At 42.0% G+C, this 18051-nt stretch overlaps 1 protein-coding gene across 1 annotated transcript in view; it reads right to left on the bottom strand.

Annotated features, from left to right (window-relative positions):
* Positions 1–18051, bottom strand: part of LOC125123423 (aldehyde oxidase 4-like) — a 63927-nt gene that overhangs the window by 25918 nt on the left and 19958 nt on the right. The window contains exons 11-20 of the mRNA XM_047773183.1: positions 17802–17953; positions 16085–16178; positions 14911–15020; positions 12139–12323; positions 9786–9948; positions 8219–8311; positions 7336–7505; positions 6628–6742; positions 5833–5955; positions 3095–3191 (exon numbers count right to left, since the gene is read on the bottom strand). Of these exons, the coding sequence (XP_047629139.1) occupies positions 3095–3191; positions 5833–5955; positions 6628–6742; positions 7336–7505; positions 8219–8311; positions 9786–9948; positions 12139–12323; positions 14911–15020; positions 16085–16178; positions 17802–17953 (1302 nt within the window). The remainder of the gene's footprint in view (positions 1–3094; positions 3192–5832; positions 5956–6627; positions 6743–7335; positions 7506–8218; positions 8312–9785; positions 9949–12138; positions 12324–14910; positions 15021–16084; positions 16179–17801; positions 17954–18051) is intronic.

Below are 18051 nucleotides of genomic sequence, written 5' to 3'. Positions count from 1 at the left end.
AAGAATTTCATCCTAAAGGACTTTTCCCTATTCAAATCCAACTTAATTAAAACATAGTGTTTATCTACTAACTAGTTATACAGTAAACTTTAGAGTTAGGATTTTAATGAGGTTCATAGAAGTTAGACATATATTATTCTTGATCAAAAGAAACCCAGCTGTGCGTTTTGTCCTTGATTTTAGAAGCTTCTAAGCAGTAGCTAATTAAGTTGATTTATATTTCTTATACTGTCTTCCTGCCATAACACTTAAAGATGTACATTAGTCTAAAAACAAGATTTGTAAATGCCAGATTTTTGTGTCTGTAACCTCTTCAGCTTGTGAAAATTGGCTGGCCATGAGATGGTTTGTGCTGAGTCTCCTCTTTCCCACATGATATGCTGCACCTGTTTGTCCTTGAATTGTACTCATTAAATTTAGTTAAAGATTTTAGAATGTGACGTATTGCTACTGTACCATGTGATCTAAAAACAAAGCCTAATAGTTAACCAATGTACTTTTAACACTATGATGTAATCTGTAGTAAAAAACTGTCTATATAATTAACCACTTATGCCAATAAAGTTTGAGCAGTCCAGCGCCCTGAAAGAAGGGACAAAGAGGCTGTCTCCGTATCAAACAAATGCCGACACTGTCCATCTTCTTCAGGAAAGCGTACACTCCCTGGCTGCCGGAGCTGGCCTCCAGCAATCAGCCAGTCCTGGGCTCCATCCTAGTTCTACTGCTAACTGAATATGAGACCAGAGCCAATTATCTAACTTTTCTAAGCCTCAGTTTCCTCATCTGTAAAATGGAACTACTGACATATTCCTTCTCAGAGATGTTCTGCTTGTGTATCAAATAGTAAGTAATAACACTTAGCAGCTTAGAATACTATTTTTTTTTTAGGGCCGTACCCGCAGCATATGGAGGTTCCCAGGCTAGGGGTTGAATCAGAGCTGTAGCTCCTGGCCTATGCCACAGCCATAGCAACGCCAGATCCGAGCTGAGTCTGTGACCTACACCACAACTCATGGCAATGCCGGATCCCCGACCCACTGAGGGAGAGGCCAGGGATCAAACCTGTGTCCTCATGGATGCTAGTTAGATTCATTTCTACTGAGCCATGATGGGAACTCCTAGAATAGTTCAATAATAATACCCATTTATTAGGGTTGTCAGGATTAACTAATATAACACATGTGAAATACTTAGCATGGTGTCTGGCACAGAAAGTACTGGATAAATGTTAGCTGATATCATTGTTATGACTAAACAACTTTTAGCCCAAATTTATAGTCTTTGTAAAATCTCATTTAGTTTCTTCTATAAAATCTATTATGGAGTAATGAATGCCTGGCACAAGAGCATTTGAGCATCTTTCATGGCTTTGCTGGTTGTATTTAACTACTCTTCTGAGGCAATAAATTGTTTTTATAATTGGCAGTTATTCTACACTTTCTGCTTAAACAGAATAATATTGGGAAACAAGTATTCTAAAGGTCTCCCCTAGGTTTCAGTGAGAGATAAAAGCCTACAGCACTTGCCGTTCCAGGTAATAGATTTTAAAATTACTGTAAAAATCACTATTTTCTTTTACCCAAGATGAGTGGTAATTCTCTCAGTAAAGAGAGCTGTGACTCTCAACATTGGCCACACATTAGACTCACTCATCTGGGGATCCTTTAAAAAAATACTGATGCTCTGATGCTCTACTCCAGGGTTCTGATTTCATGGATCTGAGGTGGGATCTGGGCATTGGTACTTTAAAAATTCATCCTAACTAGGTCTTATCCAGTGCAATAAGTCAAGACAAACACACAAGCAAGCAAATAAATATAGTCAAGATTGGGGAAATAAATAAAACTGTCATGACATGATAATATACACAGAAATTCAAGAGAATCTATAAGACTATTAAAATAATAAGTGAATTTAGCAAAGTTCCTGGCTATAAGATCGGTATGCAAAAACAAACAGTAGCTTTATATATTAGATACAAAATAAGTAGAAAATTAAATAAAAATACATTTACAATAACATTATAAAACAAGTACTGGAAAGAAATGTTAAGAAAGATGTGCAAGAACTAAACTAAAAAGACTGATAATAATAAAAGAACAATGGAACTCTCACAATTGTTTTTAGGGGTAAAATTGGAAAAAAATTTTCACGTTTGGCATTAACTAAAGGTAAGCATATTACAGCACTATTGCTTGGCAATTAATTCTACTCCTGGGTATATGTCGTTGGAAATGAATGCTTATGTTCATCAAAAGACATGTATAATACTAATGTTTATAGAAACTAGTCATAATAGCCCCAAGTTCAAAAAAAAAATCAAATGTATATCAATGATAGAATGGATGAATAAATTATGGAATATTTATGCAATGGAATACTCCTGAACAATAAAAAAGAACAGTGCATCTATGCAAAAACATGGATGACTCTTCCATACATAATGTTGGATAAAAGAAGTAGGCATGCAAAAGAAGTTGTATTGTTTTCTTTTCTTTTTTTTTTGTCTTTTTGCCATTTCTTGGGCCACTCTCACGGCATATGGAGGTTCCCAGGCTAGGGGTCCATTCGGAGCCGTAGCTGCCAGCCTATGCCAGAGCTACAGCAACTCAGGATCCGAGCCACGTCTGCAACCTACACCACAGCTCACGGCAACGCTGGATCCTTAACCCACTGAGCAAGGCCAGGGATTGAACCCGCAACCTCATGGCTCCTAGTTGGATTCATTAACCACTGAACCATGAGGGGAACTCCAGAAGTTAAATTTGAGTCCTTATACAGGAAGTTCAAAACCAGTAAAATAATCTATAGTTGGTCAAGGTTAGAATAAGATCTTTGGGAGGATTTCTGACTGTGAAGAGGCACAAGGAAGCTTTTGGGGGTGCTGGAAATACTCTATATCTTGAGGTGGAAGTATTTTCATAGGTTTATGCATATGTAAAATTTATCAAGTTGTAAATCTATTATTTGTGCATTAAAAATTATGATATAACAATCACATTAGGGTTGAGAAACTCTGTTTTAGAGTTTTAGTATTTCTCAAATCAGATGACTGAATTCAGAGGCTTCCCTTTTTTGGCCCAAGACCACTTACCTTCAATGATTTGGTCGACATATTTAAAGGCTTGCTCTACATTTCCTTGCTCAATTTTTTTCTCAACAGAAAGAAATGAATTGTGCTCTAAGGCTTGCTGCAGGGGAAAAAACCAAAAGAAACAAAATCATGTTTATTAAAAAGATTCTAACAAGCCATTCGTCCTTTATCAAAACCGCAGGCTTCTCCTTTATCAGACCTTCACACATCAAGACAATCCAAGTGGTGAGGAGAGACAGCAGAAATTGGGTTAAAGTGGATTACAGGTGTTGCCGACTCTTTCGTTCGGTTCAGAGCTGTGAGGAAGAGCTGACTGGGAGACAAGGATAGATATATAAAATATGATCCTACTCTTTAGATTGCTGAGTAAAGCCCAAGGAATTTTGGTATCAAAGTGCCAATTTTGTGGTCAGGGGGGAAAATAACAGAGTAAAGAGAGGCCAAGAGGAGTTCCCAGTGGGTTAAGGATCGGGTGTTGTCACTGCAGTGGCTCGGGTCACTCCTGTAGCTCAGGTTTGATCCCTGGCCCCAGAATTTCCAACTGCCTGGGGCACAGCCAAAAGAAAAATAAAAGAGGCCAAGAAGGGAGAGGTTGGTGGGGCCAGGCATGCTCGAGGGGTACTGAATTGGATGAGATTAGGACAGTTAGAGAAGAGAGGGAAAAGCATTTAAAGTCAAGGGCATCTCATAAAGCAAAAGTTTGATGTTGAAAGCAAGCTGAGGGGCCAAAATGAGAACAAGGCCAAGCTGAGCAGGTAGAGGTTTTCTATCAGGAAGAAGTTGGATGAGCTTGAGAGGTGGCTTGAAGTTGGAATAAGAAAGACCTTGAGCTCCATACTAAGAACCTTATCTATGGGGATGCTGTTGTATAGGAAAAGTGACCTGATGAGCTTCTTGGCTTAGGAAGTTAACGTGATGGAGATGGGCTGAAATAGAGAACAAGAGCCTCTTTATTATTTATTTATTTAGTTATTTATTTACTTTTTGTCTTGTAGGGCTGCACCGGCAGCACATGGAGGTTCCCAGGCTAGGGGTCGAATTGGAGCTGTAGCCGCCCGCCTATGCCACAGCCACAGGAACTTGGGATCTGAGCCACATCTGCAACCTACACCACAGCTCACGGCAATGCCAGATCCTTAACCCACTGATCGAGGCCAGGGATCGAACCCGCGTCCTCATGGATGCTAGTCGGGTTCGTTAATCACTGAGCCACGATGGGAACTCCCAAGAATCTCTTTAAGTGGTTATTAAAGTAAATCAGACAATAGGTGGTGATGACTGGACTGAAAGGCGAGATGGGAGTGAAAAGTGAGAATGGAAAGAAAAGGGCAGACTTCAGGGGCTTTTAAAGAATAAATGGGAGTTCCCGTCGTGGCTCAGTGGTTAACGAATCTGACTAGGAACCATGAGGTTGCGGGTTAGATCCCTGGCCTTGCTCAGTGGGTTAAGGATCCGGCGTTGCCGTGAGCTGTGGTGTAGGTGGCAGACGTGGCTCAGGTCCCGCGTTGCTGTGGCTCTGGCATAGGCCGGTGGCTACAGCTCCGATTAGACCCCTAGCCTGGGAACCTCCATATGCCTCGAGAGCAGCCCTAGAAAAGGCAAAAAGACAAAAAGAAAAAAAAAAAAAGACTAAATGACCTGACCTTGCTGACTGCTGGAAAGATTGGAGGAGAATCAAAGTGGATGATGAAGATGGCCTCCTACCTGGCCAGGTTTAATCCTGGCCAGGTTTAATCCATCCCCCCCCCCCCATTTACAGGTTTAGTGCTTCACCAGGTCCTGGGGTTATAAAGCACCATGAATACGTTCTTGGCCTCATTAACAGCTAAAACCAAAAAAAAACAAAAAAACCCAACACAAAACAAAACAGCTAATGCTTATTGAATGTGTTCCCTGTCCCAAGTGCACTTCTTCTTCTTCTTTTTCTTTCTTTTTTTTTGCATTTTAGGGCTGCACCCATGGCATATGGAGGTTCTCAGGCTAGGGGTCCAATAGGAGCTACAGCTGCCAGCCTATGCCATAGACACAGCAACGTGGGATTAGAGCAGAGTCTGTGACCTACACCACAGCTTAGGGCAACGCTGGATCTTTAACCCACTGAGCAAGGCCAAGGATCAAACCCAAAGCCTCATGATGCCTAGTCGGATTTGTTTCCGCTGCGCCATGAGAGGAACTCCCCAAGTGCTAGTCTAAGCTTTGGAATGCTTTCCTTCAAACCCCACAGTCATGTTTTGGTGTAGGCACTTTCAGGCATCCCGTTTTACAGGTGAGGAAATGGAGGTATGAGGAGTTTAAGCAACTTGCCAAAGCTTTCATTGCTACTGCAAGCCCATTAAATGACAAGGTCAGACAGTGAGTCAGAGTCTTATCTCTAGAGCTTGAGTTTAAGCAAGAAGTGGGCGAGGAGACAGGGGACCCAAGATATAATTCAGTAAATGTTATGGCTATTCTGAGTTTCGCAGTGCTCTGGATTTTCCCACTGCCTAGTTTTGCATGCGAGCTCATAGAATATTCATTCCCCTGGTTTTCTCTGTTTTGTGTCCACGCCTTGGCACAAGGCCATGGGAGAAGAAGGGGGCTCCAGGAAAGAAAATTATCAGTATTATCTAAAAGTATAGATAACTCTGAACCCAGTATAGGTGGAGCCCAAATTACACTGTTTTGTGACTCCAGGGGTTGAGTTCTGTCAAAATTATACCACCTGAGTCATTCTAGAAGACACAAAGTGGCCTGCATACCTCTATTGTGATAATCCTGGGCTCTAGGTCTTCATACGCAATCTTCACTTTCTTAGCAGCCTCTTTTGCATGAGCATAGGTATCAGCAGCCACGGTGCAGACAATCTGACCCACGCAAATTACCTGCCGAAAAGCCACACTGTATTATTTTCAATCTCTGAGAAGAGGGACTTGGTACAAAATTTGGATGCAGGCTTTAATGAGCTGGTCTGTGATTGTCTTTGGCTGCATTCCTCCCCATTCCCACATCACACAAAATAATCCAGTTATCCTGAAATTCTGTTGGTTCATGTAACATTCTATGCTCTGTATTGCATCTATAGTGTTCATGACTTTTTAGAAGCTCTCCTTGAGAGGGCTTATGGCCTTTTAGCAGAATCTCAAAAGGGTCCACACCACTCAAGAGATATATATATATATATATATTTTTGGTCTTTTCAGTGCTGCACCAGTGTCATATGGAGGTTCCCAGGCTCGGGTCCAATCGGAGCTGTAGCTGGTGGCCTACACCACAGCCACAGCTATGTATCTGAGCTGTGTCTGTGACCTACACCACAGCTCATGGCACCGCTGGATCCTTAACCCACCGAGTGAGGCCAGGGATTGAACCCACATCCTCATGGACGTTAACCGCTGGGCCACGATGGGAACTTCAAGAGAGAAGTTGAGAATCGCTGAGGCGGAAGTCACTGGGTCCCTGCATGCCTTTGTGATGTGAACAGGAATCCATACCAGTAATCATTTTGGCGTTTTCAGCAGAGCATTGGAATAATAAGCCACACAGAAATCACACACCTCATTCTGTGCATAGAAAATCTCTCCTTGATGGTTATTATCTCCTGGAACATCCTCTGCTGTTATCACATCAACAACACCTGGAAGTGCCAGGGCTTCTGAAGTATCGATTGATCTAGGAGGGAAAATTTGAAAGCACATATTAAAGTTGCAGGGGTAAGTTCAGGGTAATACAAAACTCTTCTCAAACAATGGGAAAAACTATAGGGGACCTCATATAAGTCCTGGGCAGTACTCTATGTTGAAAAGTGCTAGCAGTTAGCTGGTGTCCTGACTTTGGGTGATAGAGTCTTCATAACTTTGCTTAAAAATGATTGATTTCCAGAGTTCCCATCATGGCTCAGGAGTTAACAAACCCTACTACTATCCACGAGGACACAGGTTCGATCCCTGGCCTTGCTCAGTGGGTTAAGGATCCAGTGTTGCCGTAAGCTGTGGTGTAGGTCGCAGATGCGGCTTGGATCCCCAGTTGCTGTGGCTCTGGTGTTGGGCCAGCAGCTACAGCTCAGATTTGACCCCTAGCATGGGAATTTCCATGTGCCTCGGGTGCATCCCTAAAAAGACAAAAGACTGAAAAAAAAAAGTTTTATTCCCATGCAAAAGAAGAGATTATTCTTAATTGACTCATACATAATAAATTCTCAATTTGAATATGAACTTGTGAAATGCAATTCCAGTGGCATACAGGAACATTTTATGTTTCCTTACATGATCTTTGCATGAGCTCTGGTGCTGGTGACTACAGCCAGGAACAGTTCTTGGGCGATGGGGGGCATGTCATCAACAAACACAGCTTCCCCTGTGGCGTGTTTAATGGCTGACTGGTGCATGACTGGGTGGCCGACTGGATCTTGTGGGGGTTGGGAGGGATCCACACACTGTTTATGAATAAAGCAAGAGATTTTACTGCCAGGCATTCTTATGCACTGAAAATTGGGGCTGACGTATCTGGCTTACCCCAAAGTCAAGAAAAACTATAGGCAATTGAGTATCCATGTCTGTGAGTCAAAATTAATGCATGTCCATTGGGTACTATGGTAAAGGATAAATTTTGGTTAAAACTACTCTTTTGTTCCCCCCTCAAAAGAAAGATAATTTTTCCTGTTCTCAAAGCTGCTACAACCTTGTTGAGGTATCCAAACACACACAAACATGTTAACATAATGTAATCAACTTTGTATAGCAATAAAGAATAGTTTACACAACTAATTTGGTGCAAGAGAAACACATAAGTTCCTAGGAGATTTAGGATGGTTGTCATGAAGCAGGGAAGTTTTTCTAGAAGCAATAAATGTTGAGTGAGGTTTTAAAGGACAGACATTGGCCAAGAAAAGGAGGAAATTTTAAACAGCAAAACTGAAAATAGTGGGGAAAGGAGAATCTAATTCCACTGGTGGCCTTGAGTAAAAGCACAGACGCTAAACCAACCAAGTCATGTGTGGGTGACAATGGGTAACAACAGCTGGCTTTAGCAGATTTTATCTTTACATGTAATAAAAAATATAGTTATTGAAATGAAGGGAGATGCATGCATAATGCATACATCTAAATCACAGACTGATTAAAAAACAAAAAAGCCCTGCCTACTGACCTGGAACATCTGAATTCCTTGGGGTGTTTCTATGGGAAAGTCTTCCAGAGCACTCAGGAACTTTTCTGGGATATTGGGAAACTTCTGGGGATCCTGAGAAGAAGATTATTTCACATTTAATTTTACAATATGAGTGACTAGGTTGGGAAGACACATGTAGAGAAATAAGTTATCCAATTTATTCTCCCAGATATTAGACACTAGTTTTGCTGGAAGAGAGCCCTGAGGGTTGAGATCCCTATAACAGTAGCTATTATTTGAAGAAGTACATCTCCTTATGCACACAGAAAGGTGAATGTTATTTCTGGAAAGTGAAGACCTCCCTTTACGACAAGGTCTCCCTTTGTTTTTATTTTGTTTTGTTTTTTTTATAGCTGCCCTTGCAGCATATGGAAGTTCTTGGGCTAGGGGTTGAATTGGGGCTGCAGCTTCAGGCCTATGTCACAGCCACAGCAACACCAGAGCGAGGCCAGGGATAAATCCACATCCTTACAGACACTGTGTTGGGCTCTTAACCCACTGAGACACAGTGAGAACTCATAAGGTCTCCTATTAAAAGGAGGGAAATACGTAACTTCTAATTGGAGACTGTGCTTTCAAATCCAGGCCAATCTTCTGGGCACATATCTCAAAGAAGCTACTGAGGGAGTAGACAAAAATTAACCTACAAGGATGTTTGAGTACAGACTATCTGTGACAGTGAAGAAGCTAGAATTAACATAAATATCCAACAAAAAGGAAATGGATAAACCATAGTACATCCATAAAATACAATATTCTGCAGTTACTAAAAATGATTTTGGGAGTTCCCGTTTTGGCTCAACAGAAACAAATCCAACTAGTATCCATGAAGATGTGGGTTCGATCCCTGGCCTCCCTCAGTGAGCTGGGATCTAGCATTGCTGTGAGCTGTGATGTAGGTTGCAGTTGCAGCTCAGATCCCATGTTGCTGTGGCCATGGAGTAGGTTGGCAGCTGCAGTTCCGATTCAACACCTGGCCTGGGAACTTCCATGTGCCACGGGTGCAGCCCTAAAAAGCAATTAAAAAAAAAAAAAGATTGAAGTTCCCATCGTGGCTCAGTGGTTAACAAACCCGACTAGCATCCATGAAGACTAGGGTTCGATCCCTGGCCTCACTCAGTGGGTTAAGGATCTGGCGTTGCCGTGAGCTGTGGTGTAGGTTGCAGACGAGGCTCGGATCCTGTGTGGCTGTGGCTGTGGCTGGTGGCTACAGCTCCGATTTGACCCCTACTAGCCTGGGAACCTCCATATGCCACAAGTGCAGCCCTAAAAAAAAAAAAAAAAAAGATTTTGTAGCACTGTACTACTGGCATTTGTCATACAAGTTTAAGGCAAATGGAATAACAAAGTTGTCCTCTTCTCAGCTCAGGAGTAAGGGAAGTGAGGAAGAAGGGAAACCCGAAGGGCCAGGAGGAAGCTGCTGGAGCCTGGGAAGGATGCCCTGAGGGCTCTACACCCGACACCCTCCAAGTGTTGAGGAGGTCCTTCTTGTGCAGACTCATGCCTGCCATGCCAAGGTACCCAGAGACCCTGAGAGGTCAGTTACCATTTTATTCAGTCCTTGTCTCACTCTGAGGTAGAATTTGAAGAGTAAGCTGATGATGAGGGTTCGCCTATATTCCACCATGCCACCCTTAGCTGCTGGCGGGATGTAAATCTCATCCAGCACCAACCGGCAGGCATCACTCAGCATTTGGTCATCCCATTGCCTAGTTGGAAGGAATGTAAGCATTTCATGGGAGAGGCAGACAGACAAGAATCTAATGGAGCAAGAAACAATGGAGAGCAATCTCTCTTCATCTTTGATGTCTACACAGAATACCTTCAGATACCTCAGTAGCTTTCTTTAGAATCCGATGCAGTGGTTCCCAAATTTCCCTTACCAAGTCCTCCTTTTTTAGAATCCTTTGTAGAATTTTAATTTTCATTGCAATATAATTGACATATAACATTATATTAGTTGCAGGTGTGTAACATTATGATTTGATATTTACATGTATTATAAAATGATCACCACAATAAATCTAGTTAACATCCATCACCACACACTGTTATGATTTTTTTCGTGTGATGAGAACTTTTAAGATCTACTCTTTTAGCAACTTTTAGATATACAATGTAGTATTACTAACTATAGTCACTGTGCTGTCATGTTACATCTCTGTGACAATTACTTTACAGCTGGAAGTTTGTACTTCTTTAACCCCCTTTACCCATTTGCCATGCCACCCTTCCCCCAGCCACCCAGGAAACCATCAATCCATTCTCTGCATCCATGAGCTCAGTTTTTGTTTTGTTTTGTTTTATATTCCACATATAAGTGAGATTGTACAGTGTATGTTTTTCTCTGACTTATTTCACTTAGCATGATGCCTCTGAGGTCCATCCATGGTGTCACAAATGGAAAGATACCCTTTTTTAATTATGGCTGAATAATATTCACATACATCTCCTTTATACATTCATTCATTGATGGAAACAGGTTGAATGGACACTTAGATTGCTTTCATCAACATAAATAATGCTGCCATCAACATGGGGTTGCTTATGCCTTTTGAGTTAGAGTTTTCATTTTTCTGGGATAAATACCCAGAATCAGGATTCTTTGAACATATAGCAGTTCTATTTTTAATTTTTTGAGGAACCTTAATACTGTTTTCATAGTGGCTGCACTATTCCCACCAATGGTGCATAAGGGCTTCCTTTTCTTCACATTCTTCCCAACCCATGTTACAGTTTGTCGTTCTTTAAAAAATTTTGGCCCTGGTGTGCACCTGCTTGATGTGGGGTCTCAATTCCCAGACCAGAGATTGAAAGCTGGGCTGTAGCGGTAAAAGCACTGAGTTCTAAATCACTAGATCATCAGGGAACTCCCTGTTTCCTGCCTTTTTGATGACAACCATTCTAACAGGTGTGAGGTGGCACCTTATTGGTTTGGACTTGCATTTCCCTGATTATTAGTGTTGAGCACCTTTTCATATGCCTGTTGGCCATTTTTATTGTGTTCTTTGGAAAAATGTCAACTCCGACTCTCTGCCCATTTTCTAATCAGATTGTCTGTTTTTATTATGTTTAACTTCATGGCCTGGGAATGTTGATTTACCTCAAATAGCTTGGGTAAAAACAGAACTAAAATCAAGCTTCCCAAGATCTGGGACTTTGCCTTGTTCACTGCTCTATCTCCAGTAACTAGACCACGCCTGGCACAGGCACCACACAGGTAATGAATGTATTGTTGATGATATTTGCAATATTTTTCACAAATGAAAGTTTCTATATAAATGATTTGGAAGCACTGAGTTATTTCAGTACCTGAGAAAAAAGTTGCATTGAGTTCTAACTGTTGACAATGAATATGATGGGTGGATAAAAATTAACGTGAAAACACTAGTTGGAAGAATTTTTAAAACTTACTTTCCAAATGCTAGAAATTATGACAATGACAGAAGGAAGGCCAATTAACCTTTCGGAATATTTCATCTTTTTTAAGCTGTTTAAGGACATTTTCTGTTGCCTTAGAACACAGTATTGGAAACATTTATTTATTTTGCACGTTAATTAAAAGTGAAATTTTAAAGTTAATATCTACTTAGATTAACTTGCACATTAATCTTATAGAAACTGCAACACAAGAATCATTGTATCTTCAAGGAGGTTGGTTTTGGGTGGTTTTTATTCCCTTTGTACTTTATTGCAGTGCTTAAAATTTCTGCACAGTTATGTCTATATATATATGTTATATATATGTCTATATATATGTTATATATATATAGTTATGTCTATATATATAATTATGCATATATGTTTCATAATTGGAAAAAGTTCTCCATGTGCTATTTTCATTAAAATACTAAGATGGAAAGGGCTGCATTCCACATTCCAGATGTGCTATGACATACCTCCCAATAAGCTTCTGGCAGGCTTGGCTGGCAGAGACAACAGTGGGGCCAACACTTCCGTAGAACATTTGAAGGGCCTTGATCCTGTCTGTGCCTTCCTCAAACTGCACACTCATCCCGGCATTGGCAATGGCAGAGGCATTCTCTTGACGTTGGGCCATCCGGAGTCCTGACACAAAGTGCCACTGGAAACAGAAAAACACTGGCTTATCTCCAGTGTCCAATGTACAGCAACAACTATGATGGTTATTCATAATGAAAAGTATCCTGTGAATGACATGCGTTCTCGCCTAGGTGTGGTTATTGGGTATAGTGCTGACTGCGTGTGAGTGCTGCCCTTGTGCTTTGCATGTATTAATGTTTAATCCCCACAACAGCTCTACTCATGTCCAATTTACTAATGAGGAGACTGAGAGGTTGAGTAACTTGACAATGTCACACAGTAAGTGGCAGTACTGGTGTGTTGAAATCCAAGCAGTCTGGCTCCAGAGTCTATGCTTATCCACTTTTGACTCTGAATCATACCACGTGTGGCCTTGGGCAGGTGACTTAAACTGTTCCAGTTTTATTTATTTATTTTTTATTTATTTTTTGTCTTTTGTCTTTTTTGTTGTTGTTGTTGTTGCTATTTCTTGGGCCGCTCCCGCGGCATATGGAGGTTCCCAGGCTAGGGGTCGAATCGGAGCTGTAGCCACCGGCCTACGCCAGAGCCACAGCAACGCAGGATCTGAGCCGCGTCTGCGACCTACACCACAGCTCGCGGCAACGCCAGATCATTAACCCACTGAGCAAGGGCAGGGATTGAACCTGCAACCTCATGGTTCTTAGTCGGATTCGTTAACCACTGCGCCACGACGGGAACTCCTGTTCCAGTTTTAAAACAATAAGATTAAATTTGATCAGGTGGTGCCTCAGGGGCTGCTGAGAGGGGTGAGGGGAAATCAGGAGGCGGGGCGCCTCTCACAGTGACTATATCACCTCCACTTGTAACTGTTTCAGTTTGGTGTTCTGTGTAGTTTTTATTTGAATAAAGAGTTCTACTGTCAAAAAAAAAAAAAAAAAAAACATAGGGAAGATATTCTCCAAAGTGCTTTCTAGGTTTAAATCTAGAAAGGTTAAATATCTAAATTTCATTACTAGTGTGCAACATTGGAACCATCAAGTAGGAAAGCCTCTCAGTGTGGCCAGTATCTCGGTGGGGGTGGGGGAGAAATTAAACCCAACTGTCATGGACCCTGCTGAGGACAAAACTTTTCTCTTTTTTGCTTTTTAGGGCCACACCCACAGCATATGGAAGTTCCTAGGCTAGGGGTCCAATCAGAACTGTAGCCACCGGCTTACACCACAGCCACAGCAAACGCCAGATCTGAGCTATGTCTGCGACCTACACCACAGCTCACGGCAACACAACACTGGATCCTTAATCCACTGAACGGGGCCAGGGACTGAACCTGCATCCTCATGGATACTAGTGGGATTCATTAAATGCTGCGCCATGACAAGAACTCCTAAAACATTTCTGATATAGAAAGCAAAGGGATGAAGTGTTTGAGACACACTGATCATACTTGCTCTATAGTACCAACTGGTGAGGGCTTTCCCCTCCACTCCTCATTACCCTCTTCCACCTGAATTATTTCATTAGCCTCCTAACTGGTCATTCATTCAACTTTCAGTCTATTCTCTAACCAATATCTCCTCTATCTTTCTAGTGATTGATATTTCATTAAGATTTTCCGTTGCCTTAAAGCTTTCAGAGGGGGCTGTTTGCTAGGACACGTACAATCTCCTTGATGGAGCAATAGATGTGCTTGGTGATGGTGCCCCACCTCCTGCACAAACTCATCTCCAGGCTGCTCCAGCCCTCCTGCCCTGCTGCCTGGCCCCCAACCTGCCATCCCCCATCCCCATCCCCATGCTGTTCTCCTGCCTAGAATGACCACCCCTGATCTTTGCTGATCCCAACTGCCTCCCCTTGCCTTTAACAACACCAGGGCAGGCCTCTCCCCGTCACCAGAACTACTTTAGCTCTTCGTCCACTCATCTCCTGTCTGAGATGATTAGTTTTTCCCTATTCCAAGCCCTTCCCCTTAGACTTAGAGACCTTTGAGGACAGTACCCTGTGTCTTTTCAATCCTTGTAGTCTTCGGAGTTTAGCACTGTGCCCAGCATGTTGCATGGTAGGTATTTAATCAGTCAATAAATGTATTTAAAATATTTGGTTAATAAATGCTGGCTGACTTGGAAGTATCTTTACGGTGATGAACTTTCAATTTACAGTCAACTTGCTGATGACATTGACTATGGTTTTACTCAGTCTTGGCTAAGTTATGTATTTGTCTGAAGCCCCAGATTCAGCTCTTCTTTTGTACCCTTTAGGCAGAGAAATAGGGTTCAGGGAAATGTTTTCATTTCTCTTAAAATCAAAAGAAAAAAATGAGTATAATAATAATGAATATATAACATTGAAGGCAGCCTAGATTATATTCATATGTACAGTCGTGTGTACTTTTTTACTTGATCTTTTATGGAGGGAGAGACTCATCAAGGCAAAGTGCCTAGAGCCCACAAGGTCCTACTGTGGCCCTGATATGAGAGCAAATCCAATGGTCACCTGGGAAGGTTCCCCTTCCTGTGAGCAGCCCCAGAGGGCTCCCTGCAGCAGGTGGTTGGAAATGGAGAAGACATCACTCCCTTGGATGCCCATCTGTGGCCCACTGCTTGGGGTGAGTGGGGCGTCCCTGGGGTAGGTGCAGGTCAGGGTGCCCTTACCTGAGGAGAGTGGGGAATATACACAGATAACACAACCTCTTCGGGCTTAAGGCTGGCATCAGGTGATCTCTCAAGGAAATGGCCGTCTAAAGGAATCTGTCGTTCTCCTTCTATTAGAGAAAATGACTCTGATTAGGATGAATTTGCCAAATTGGAGAATATTCGGTGAGGGGCAGATGTGATGCCTCTGGAAGAAAAGAGGGAGAGCAGCTGGGAGCCAGGTAGGTGGGTTCTCATTCTGGCTCCCAGGCTGGGTCACCTGAGGCAGGTCACAGAACCTCTGGGCTTCTTGTTCCTCATCTGCAGAATGGCAGAGTCAGATCTGATATGCTAAAAAGTCTTTTCTGGTTCTTATTGCCCACATACACCACTCACAAAATTTTGGCTTTGAAGAACTTTAAAGCTATTTGGAAACAACCCAGGGCAATGTAGGTTCACAGAGAGAAAACAGGCAATGGTTAAAATGCATTTCACGAGTGGAAAAGCTGAGGCCCAGGGTCTAGAGAGGTCAAGCGACCTGTCCAAAGAGCTAGAGACGGGATGAAGGGCAGAGGTGGCATGCTTGATACAGCATTTTTTAAAAAAACAGTTTACCATACTCTCGTATTTGATCCACCATATTTTAAAAATTTTGATTTTAATCGAAGAGAAGATATATCAATAGCCCTATGACAAATGTGCATTTGTCCTTATTTCTCTAAGTTTAAATCATTTTCCCTTGGCAAAGCTCAAGCTAATCATTGACCAAAGAGAGAAGTAATGAGTCATATGCCCCCAAAACTTGATTTTATTTAAAATGAAAAGTACTATAAGGAAAATTTGCACCTTTATGAAGCTCTGAAATGAAATATACCTTAAGACTTTAAAATCACAGATATACATCTCATTAAAAATTTTAAACTGCTTTGATTCTACAATTTGGACTGTACATAAACATGGGCAAATAGTTAAGAAAAGTTGTCAGGTTAACTTATCTGACCTACAAAATATAGAACATCTAGAGAACAGGGAGAATGACCTCAGTTTTATCCTTATTTTTGAGGTAATGTAGATATAGCCTATATATTTGGTGAGTCTAAGATATATTTGGATTTCTAGTCCTTAATTTTCAGAAGGAGCTACATAACTGATGGTGATAATTCTAAAACAGAATGTCTAAACCTTAATCTCTTACCTTTAGATATCAGATTGATGATGGCATTTCCTGCTGCTAGAATGGGATTTAGGTCAGAATAGTTAGGCCTGCTCACCACATGTCCCCCTAAAGTCTAAATACAAAAGAAAAGATGACATTTAAAAACTACTTGTAGTTAATTGACAAATAAGGAGTTATGTATATAGGGACCTGGGGTAGGTTTTTAAAATTCTCTTCTTTGTTTCATAGAAAGACCTGGCAAAGTTTGGGGGCAGCTAAATATAGTCAGACAACACACTGTCCAAGATTCTCATCCCCTGATCTCAGTTTAAATGTATTACTTGAAAAATATTGCTTCTCCATGTGCAATGAGGAGAAAACCTACTTTGAGAACTGACCCCAGCATAAGTGTCCAATAACATGGGGGAGAGCGGAGACTGGAACGTGAGTTACTCTAAAGACCCAGGATCTGTAGATTCACACTCAAATGTGTGTGTGCTACTGTGCAACAGAATTCTTATTGCCTCAACCCATCAATACAGCTGCTTTGACACAGCCTTGAACAAGGACCTTTGAGGGGAGTTAAGGGGGCAAGCCAATGTCAAGAGGAATAAAGTGGTGCAGAAAAAGTGACAGAAGATGCAGAAGGTGAAAACATAATGTAGATTTTGAGAATGGAGAGAAACAGGGCCAGAGACAATCAGGAGACATGCCCCTACCAAATCCTGGTGAACTACCCACCATGTGTGGAACGGGTAAGAGTTTCAACCGATCACTCTTAAATCGTAGATAATAAGGAAATCTCGGTCAGCTAGAAAACGGGGACATCCAAAACAGACCTGTTTGGAAACCAACCTCAGCGCAAAGGTCTAAAAGGAGAACTAGCCAGAAAAGTGTATTTTGGAAATGTAGGACCTTGTTCACTACACTTGGTTAAAGACAGATTTCACAGACTGTCAGAGCTGCACATGGACCATTTGGGTGAGCTCTAACTTTTATTTTTTTTGTCTTTTTGCTTTTTCTAGGGCTGCTCCTGTGGCATATGGAGGTTCCCAGGCTAGGGGTCAAATCGGAGCTGTAGCTGCCAGCCTACGCCAGAGCCACAGCAACACGGGATCCGAGCCACGTCTATGACCACAGCTCACGGCAACGCCGGATCCTTAACCCACTGTGAGATCTAATTTTTAAAATAAAGAAACAGTGGCTTAAGGAGGTCAAGTGGCTTCTCGAGGATCATGCCACTCCCAGATGACAGGTTGGATGAGAATTTGGGCATAGTCATAAAATATAAAATGCTCCTTCTTTGGACACACACACACATGATGTGATACTCCTCACTTTGGGCACGTACATACACACTCACGTCCATCCTGTAGAGACTTGTTTGATATGAACTTGAGATTCCTCTTCAGAATAGCATTTGCTAGACTGAACAGAACTGCATGCCTGTGTCTAACTGTGGCTACTTCTTTTTTTTTTTTTTTGTCTTTTTGCTATTTCTTTGGGCCGCTCCCGCGACATATGGAGGTTCCCAGGCTAGGGGTCAAATCGGAGCTGTAGCCACTGGCCTACGCCAGAGCCACAGCAATGCAGGATCCGAGCCGCGTCTGCAACCTACACCACAGCTCACGGCAATGCGGGATCTGAGCAAGGGCAGGGACCGAACCCGCAACCTCATGGTTCCTAGTTGGATTTGTTAACCACTGCGCCACGACGGGAACTCCTAACTGTGGCTTCTTAATGCTAGAGAACATACCGCCATATTCCTAATCTGGGCTCCAGCCAATGTCCTCAGGTGCTTCAGGAGAGCACGGTAGGTCTTTGTTTTCTCTTTTGGTTGCTCAGAAACAATAAATTGTAAGGCATCATTCAACTGGGCCAGGCTGTATCCTGCACCTATTGTCACCCCTGAAAGTAAGGAGTGGAATATAAACTTAAAGTGAATGGTAACCAGACATATAGGCTGCTGGGAGACATCTTTCAAATATATCTTCTCTTTTCACATT

The sequence above is a fragment of the Phacochoerus africanus genome, chromosome 3 (assembly GCF_016906955.1).
Source record: "Phacochoerus africanus isolate WHEZ1 chromosome 3, ROS_Pafr_v1, whole genome shotgun sequence".
Lineage (NCBI taxonomy): Eukaryota > Metazoa > Chordata > Mammalia > Artiodactyla > Suidae > Phacochoerus > Phacochoerus africanus.
Note: the sequence above shows the minus strand (reverse complement) of the source record. Positions and strands in the feature narration are given on the sequence as shown.